This window comes from Branchiostoma floridae, chromosome 10, assembly GCF_000003815.2.
Source record: "Branchiostoma floridae strain S238N-H82 chromosome 10, Bfl_VNyyK, whole genome shotgun sequence".
Classification (NCBI taxonomy): Eukaryota; Metazoa; Chordata; class Leptocardii; order Amphioxiformes; family Branchiostomatidae; genus Branchiostoma; species Branchiostoma floridae.
This window is the reverse complement of record NC_049988.1, coordinates 857,810-865,787: the sequence shown is the minus strand read 5'-3', so window position 1 is coordinate 865,787 and position 7,978 is coordinate 857,810. Positions and strand designations below refer to the sequence as shown.

At 43.9% G+C, this 7,978-nt stretch overlaps 1 protein-coding gene across 1 annotated transcript; it reads right to left on the bottom strand.

The window, feature by feature from the left end:
• Positions 1-2,942: 2,942 nt before the first annotated feature.
• LOC118423741 (kelch-like protein 3) lies at positions 2,943-7,750 on the bottom strand. The gene is made up of 2 exons (XM_035831944.1): positions 7,495-7,750; positions 2,943-4,985 (listed from the first exon to the last, which is right to left on the bottom strand). Exon 2 carries the CDS (start codon positions 4,975-4,977, stop codon positions 3,082-3,084), a length of 1,896 nt encoding a protein of 631 aa, XP_035687837.1. The 5' UTR covers positions 4,978-4,985; positions 7,495-7,750; the 3' UTR covers positions 2,943-3,081.
• Positions 7,751-7,978: the final 228 nt, after the last annotated feature.

Below are 7,978 nucleotides of genomic sequence, written 5' to 3'. Positions count from 1 at the left end.
GTCAGAACGTACTCTGTCTAACAATGATGCTGAGGCGTTGGTCAACCTTTTCCCATACCTGAAAGGACTGAAGGGGCTTTTCCTTCAAAACTGCGGACTTTCTGGGAAAGCAGCAGCCACGATAGCCGGACAGCTTCCTCTGCTGCGTACAGTGACAATCATATTTCTCAGCTCGAACAAGATCGGAGATGACGGGGTGGAGGCCATGTCAGAGGCCTTTCCTCACCTAAAGGCTCTCATGAGATTATATATCGCTAACAACTCGATAACAAATGTGGGAGGAAGAGCCATGGCTAAAAGGCTGGGTCACTTGCAGGAGCTACAGAGTCTCAACTTGAAGGACAATGAGCTGGCGCTCAGTCTCTCCTCACTGACAAAGGCGTTTGTCAACATGACACAACTGCGGTCTGTCCGCTTGTGGCCCATCACGTGTAGGGCGGCCTCCTTCCGCATGGCGGCGCAACAAGTACATGACGCCGTCCACAGGCTTGAGGGCCAAGTACGCAACACTCGGAACGTTTTGCTATATGATGGCTCAACTGGAAGCAGAGTTGGTACTTTGGGAATGGCGTGGAAAAGAGTAGAGCACGTTTTGACCACTGGGGTTTACATATCAAAGGGACATATAAAGATGTCTTTAAAAATCAAGCTGTTAGAAGAGTAATCAAATGTATCATTGTAGACTTGGGCTGTATGGCAGCCGAGTGTACGTCCAGGGTGACTCTTGACTGTTCATGTTGTCATAAAACACAACAAAATCCCTGTCATTGTATCACTCAAAGATGTGACATACGTGCTGGAAAGAATTTTTCAAACTTCCTATCATATTATGTATGGGGTGTCGTGAAACTGTGTATGTGTAAGATTTTGTATGAATGATAAACTATTTCATCAAAGTTCGTGTGTTGGATCGGATCTGTACGTATTTGTGGCAAATGTAAACATAGTCTGGGTTGGAATATGTCAAAGATTCTAAAGAGTTCGTAATCCATGGCAAATGTATAGTATTACTAAGTTAACATATTAAGTTTTTAACGTATCTGTTGAAAACCATTTTTTTCGGATTTTGTCGTATATAGCTGTGTCCGACGTTCGGATACATGTGTATGTTTCGGATTCCTTGTCGGATCCACCTGTTGGAGGTCAAATTTTCTGCAAATGCCAGGTTAATGATTTTTTTAGTGGTTGACAGGTGTTAGAACTGGGATTAAGTGATGTAGGTGTGGGCCCTCTAGCGACTTGTTTTGAAATGCAGGGCCGATTTTGTCCTTGACTTTGAAAGAGAATAATTCAGGAAAGGGTCGACGGATTGTCATAATACTTGGTATGTGATTGAGTTATGATTACCCCTTGAGTGATGATTCATGCAACCAAATCTTAATTGCATAATTAATGAAGAAAGTTTACAAATGAAGTTTTAAAAAATAGAACCGCCTGATAGACATTTTTCTATATGACTGGAGACAAGAAATAAGAAGTTTCATCACCCTTTCTTGATGAGCTCTTCAATGAAAATCTAGCATAAATTTAGCATAAATTTGCAAACATTTGCATATATCAACAATATTTCGGAGACCTCCTACTTCCTGATATATCTACAGGTTTTGTAAACTTTATCTTAATGTCCCTAATATTCCCATCCGTCCCGCTATCTCTGTATTTAAAAAAAGCTAAGGGCTACATCAGGACTTAACACAACTCAGACAATATAAGAAAGTTTATTTGCAAGTCCATGCCCATAGGCTAATTCCAAGTACATGGTACTAACAAGATAGGGAATATAAATGTAACAATGCACTGTGATAAATATTATTATACAAAGGGACTACTGGAATACTAGTGTTGACTATATCTACTTTAGATAGCTTGAGTTTGACTTCTTTTTTCGGAAGCAGAGGAAAAGGAACAGTCCCACTTTTTCTACAATTTCTGGGTTTTGTCATTTGAAGAGGAAAGCACTGTCTGTTCGTCCGTAAATGTGGAAAAGCTGGGGAATATGATTGTGATTATTTTTAAATATAAGAAGATAGACGAAAAAGGCCTCCTCATGAATTAGTAGTCTCCTCCATGGAGACTCTGTCATATCTTATTGATGACAAGTCTCCAAGTAGAGGTTGGGCTCCGGTCTGTTTTGATGTCTTTTGGACGTTTTTGTCAGGCTTCCAAAATTGTCAGGTTTCGTCCGCCAGCCGCGTGTCAAAAACCTCTTTGTGAAGCGTAGTTAATGACTATTTGTACCAACTCTTGACCTCTATTTCCTTCAACACTGATAAATATGACCTTTGGGGTCATCTTCGATCTACTGACAGTGTATTCAAATTTGGCAGGTACTAAAATTAACAGACACAGCAAAACATACATTTGGCAGGTACTAAAATTAACAGACACAGCAAAACATACCAATGATCCATGCACGCAAAATATCATATCGACTTTGGATAAACAAGTGACATACCAGCTGTAAAGCCATATGAAAGACTCTCTTCACTGCAAATGATTGTTGCGAACACCCGGGTGAGTGGGTGTTGTTATTAGTCATCACTTCCTGTGTGCCTACAACATTGGAGCAGAGCCAAACCAGATACCCGGTATCCACTTCTCGAAAAAAAATTACTGCGGAAATGTTTAGAGCGTTTTTGTAAATTTCTTGCCTTACTTTTGAAGGGTTTTGGTAACGTTTTCATCTTCAATCATCTCTTTGTCAAAGTGAATGACATCACCACGCAATACCGAAGACATCCGTACAACCATCCTCTTACGCAGGGACATCCAAGGGAGACCGCCTGTCTGGATGTACTCTGCTTTCTCAACTGTCACTCTTAGTTCCCGTGGACGTCCCCCAAAACCAGCTGCCAGCCAATCACAGAATAGGTCTTTCAGTTTTCAAAAGGGGTCTCGTATATTAAAGGGTAAGCTCATTAATATTCATTAAGCAGGGTGGTCAGGAACTAAGGGTGACAGTTGAGAAAGCAGGGTACATCCAGACAGGCGGTTTCGCTGTTGGATGTCCCTGCATAGGAGGATGGACAGTACTACGCAATACTGAAAACATCCGTACAACGCAAAACCGAAAACATAGTCCTAAGGTTCATCTCCAAAGACCTCTCTGTTACAGTTAGTGACATCACTTCCACCTTGTAAATAACCTTCGTACACAGCCACAGCTCCATGCATGGCTATGGCTTCCGGCATTTTCCCTATCTCGGTCCAGCATTCTCCGGACGTGACGTCACCTAAGGGATTGTAACAGTGGATACTGTCATGCGCCACCGCACCCATGAGTCGGGCCCCGGGGTCCTGCATACCCCCCATCACATAAATCTTATTGTCTATCAGTACCGCGGCATGGTCAGCACGTTTAAAGTTCATATCTGCAGCAGACGAGATCGATCCATCCTTCGGTTTGAAGACTGTGACCTGTTTGCTGAGTTCTCCTCCCAGAATATAGATGGTGTCGTCCAGAACCACGGCAGGTGCAGCAATGTGATCCAGTCTGAGGGAGGTCAGGAGAGTCCATGAGTCAGTAGAAGGGGTGTAGATTTGGATATAAGGACACGGGTGATGGGCACCCAGGCTGCCACAGATGGCGTACAACTTTCCATGAAGGGAGGCAACACTGGGGACTCGAACTGGCTGGGGAAGTGGGGCGCACCACTGCCACTCGTTCTTGCTTGGGTGATAACGTTCAACTGTATCAACAATGATTGGACCTGCTCTGCCCCCTAGAACATACACCTGTCCTTCCACAACTCCACACCCATGCGCCCGTCTGGGCTGCTGCATTGGCGCTAGGGTTTCCCACGTGGAAGCGAACAGGTTGTACCTCAGAACTTGACTGAGAGATTTTCGTTTGATCTTCCCGCCCGTGATGTAGATGTGATGCTCATGGACCACTACACCCATCATCTGTACGGGGGAGGGCAGGGTTGATATCGTGCAATGTGACACAACTGGAGTAGTGTTACTTGTGACAACGTCTGTCCTGTTAGACGACAGGAAGGACTTTCTGGTCCTCACGGCCTCCCTTTTTATCGAGAGATCATAACATCTCATCTCAAGGACGGGCTTCCATCCAGTGGCTTCTCTCTTCCTTCCACCAACAACTAAAATCATCTGTTTGCTGAAACGTCTGGGTTTTATGTCTCGTACTGATCCAAAACATGGACTCCAGTAACTTTTTGCTGTCTCCGTCATCTGAATACATTCTTGCGACTGCCTGACGAATGGATTCGCCTGGACAGTCTTGACTAGATAGCTGTATTGTAGAAACGGAAGGCGGACTAAAGCCAAGAGATCCTTTATCCGACACCTACTTTCCTTTTCATGAGTCTTCATCCACTGCACTAGAGTCTCAAACACTAGCTCTTCATTCCTTGTTTTCAGACTGTCATGGGCAAGATACTCTTGTAACTGATGGATAGGAATTTCCGCAATCTCCTCCTCACGTGCAACATCTGCAAACCTATGCAGTGCACATGTCCTCGCAGCTTCGCACAAACCAGTACAGCCTAGAGCATCGGCAAGGTTCCAGATACCAAGGCAGTTACTAGAATCGAGGTTTTTCTCCAGAAACTGGCAACAGGCGTTGGTGATTTTCGTAAGCTGGAACATACATGATGCCTCCAGGAGCGACTGTACATTTGTATGGTGGATTAATATAGCTCCTGTGTAGATAAAGTCAAGAAGGATTTTCACTGTTTCCTTGTCAACTCCTTCGAGACGTACTTTCCCTTCAAGATGTTCCTTTAAGTCCATGGAGAACATTGCCGCAAAGTATGGATTGCTTGATAACACAGCTTTGTGACAAGGAAACCGGGTATCACCAACACTCAACACGACGTCCGTGAGGATGCCAGTAGTTCTCTGTTGGTTCAAAACCCGGAGTATTCCCTCAGCATGAGTGGTATCTCGGAATTCACAGTCGTCAACTTGCATCAGTTGTGAGACGGCTGGCTCTTCCGGGACTGAGGAAGCCATCTTGTGTCCTGAAATTCATGAACAGAGCATTTAAACTTTGCTGTATACGTAAATATAGTTTAGGCTATGGTCAATTGTCAAAGGACCCTGCCGGAAAGTTCGCGGGCTTTTTTCTTGGCACTTTTGGGCTCGACCCCTACATGGCCCAGTGGGACCTTCGGCTCCCCGGGATATCTTTCAGAACGGCAGGGCCCCGTGTTCATTTAAAGTCGGAGTTAAAGTCAGCCCGGGACCCGGTGGGGTACACGGAGGGATGCTTAAAGTTTGTAAGATTTACAGTATATGGTTGAATACTTTTTTAAAGGACGATGATGCTCGTATGGATGTCTTGCATATATTCGAATTAACATGGTCACAAAAAGAAAACAAGTTAAAGTTGCCATGCTTTCTATCTAATGAACAAAAATTGAAGTGACGAATCCAAGGAGCTTTCGATAAAAGCTCCTTGACGAAACATGGTAGCACAGCCCACAAGGCATTCATTCCTGTATTCAAGAAGTGAAGTAGCCGTGTAGTAAATGCGACACTAGTCTGGACACTGGTATTACTTAATACCGTGTTGATCTACATGTACAAGCATGGCTTCAATACGGGTGTCACTTATACAAACAAGATTTCACTTCTGCAAATACAGTCATGGCTACTTCGCTAGCGTCACTTCTACAAATACAAACATTTGGCCGCAACACACCATTACTTTTTGCCCATTTTGGTACTTTATGGTCATGTTGACCTTCCCCGAAGAAGAAAAAAATTTTTCCTGAAATCTGGTGAAACTGAGTGAGTGTGCTGATGTCATCAATAAAATTTACTTGTTGTGGCCTTTTAGCGACTCCTGAGTGACGAAGCTTCTTTACATTAAATATTATGCTTGAACTGGAGGTACAGACTGGTACATGTATTCTAAAATGCACCAATGCATTCCTCAGGGAATAGGTCTTTTTGGCTGAAACTGACTTGAAATTTCCTGCTTTGGGAGTAGAAAAGTAGTAAGTTATACATATTATAGGTCTTTCATCAGCTGTGTAGATTCTATCTATATTGTTTGATTGTTTACAGAACGATCTCAGACTCTTGAATAGAGACAAAGTGGTAAAATGTAGCCCGGCGCGACACCCTAAGGCTACTGGGCTATTTTTGAGCACGCCGGGCCCCCGAATGTTTTAAACTCGCAATTAAAATCAAGCCGGGACCCGACGAAAAATTGAGCCGTGATCTATAAATCGTGATCTAAACTTTGACACAGGAAACTTAACGTACAGTTGAGGAGACCTCGTCAAGCATCAAGAAGTAGTAAACAACAACAACAAAAAACAACAACGAGAGGTATCCACTCTCTCCATTTTTGGAAGTCCTGCGGGACAAATTGCGGCTTCAGAGCCCGGCCGGGGCTATACCCCCTATTATGTCATACCTGTGACGCGAAAACGTTCGATACGGGTGTTCTGGACCGGCTGATAACTTTCCGTACGGCCCAGGCTTATCACACGGGCTCCATTCGAATAAATCGAACTGTTTCGAGTGGGCCGAGTACGGCGCCATCGAAAGTTCGAATACCTGATTCGGACGTTGGAACATTACTGTTGAAACGCTTTTTTTTCGAGGGCAACAAATTTGTTCAACTTCTGGCGCATTTCGCATCAAAACAGTGGTTTTCTCAGGTGGGTATGACATAAATAAAATACAACACGGTGTATTCCGCATCACCCTTGGTCTCGGGCCTTCGGCCGTCGGGCGATCCGACCCGCGGTCGGGCTGATGCCTTGGGCGATACGGAATACACCGTGTTGTATTCTATATATAGGGTATTTATACAGAAACCGAATTAGCAGGAATCAGCAGAACCAGCCGGAATGAAGTATTTGCAAAATTCGTGCCACATTCGGGGCCATTCGGGTGAGACTTCCAAATCAACCTTATATCCCCTTCACACGAGACGGATTGAGCCAAAATGCCGTCAGAATGAAAATTATTTTCTATTCCTGGGAATTCGTAGTGTATTCTAGAAATTCTCACTGCATTCCAGATATTCTTTTGGCCACATTCTGGCAGGATTCGAAGTGGCTTGCCGTTTCCGTTCTCCATCGAATGAGATAAGAATGTTTCGAAAAATGTTGAATGCCGTAGAATGCAGTCATACTGCAGTTAGAATACACTTAGAATAAACTTTGAATGCCGTTCGATATTTCTCCATTACAAATGCAACTCAACAAAAGTTTTTATCATGTCAAATACATTCAGGCAAGCCAAAAGAACGGGCACAAATATCTGGAATGCAGTGAGAATTTTTAGAATACACTACGAATTCCCAGGAATAGGAGAGAATTTTCATTCTGACGGCATTCCGGCTCATTCTTGCTCTCGTGTTAAGGGGCCTTGAAGGGCTGGTACAAATATGATCGGATCATGACGCAGGACCGAATGGGTTGGAGGAGGCTGGTATTACGTCACAACGCAGTGCCCCTACGACACTGGACAACCGGGACCAGGGTACAAGTGCTACTGAGGCGAACTGACCTCCTATCCAACAAGACCGGGCCGTGATTTTCAGCACACTGCACCCTCAGGGCCTGTGTTGACCGCGTCAGTTGTTGGACACCCCTGACATACTTGTATATCACATCCGGGTCCTCTCAGTTATATTTATCGACCAAATGGTATTCGATATTCATGGTGTTTAAGCGACCTCTAACGGTTTCAGTCAACAACGCAAGAGGTCACTGACGTCGTGAATAGACACATATTGTTTATGTATAGCATACGTGGAATGTTGACGCTTTAGTCTAAATTACAATAAGTATAACATTAGATGTAACGACATCGGTTTCACCTGTAGGGTCCGTACTTTATAATGTGTATGTCAGTTCTGACTCCACAAGGTTTCTTGTTGAAGAACATTAACTTACTGTATGGGTGTCCTTCACTGTGTTGTACTTATAATCCTTGTGTACTGTTTTCATTACCTCCATAAATGTATTTGTTAGCCTGTCTGTGTTTTTCT

Bases quoted from the DNA above. Each gene is read 5' to 3' on its own strand.
- LOC118423741 (XM_035831944.1), bottom strand. From the start codon at position 4,977: ATGGCTTCCTCAGTCCCGGAAGAGCCAGCCGTCTCACAACTGATGCAA.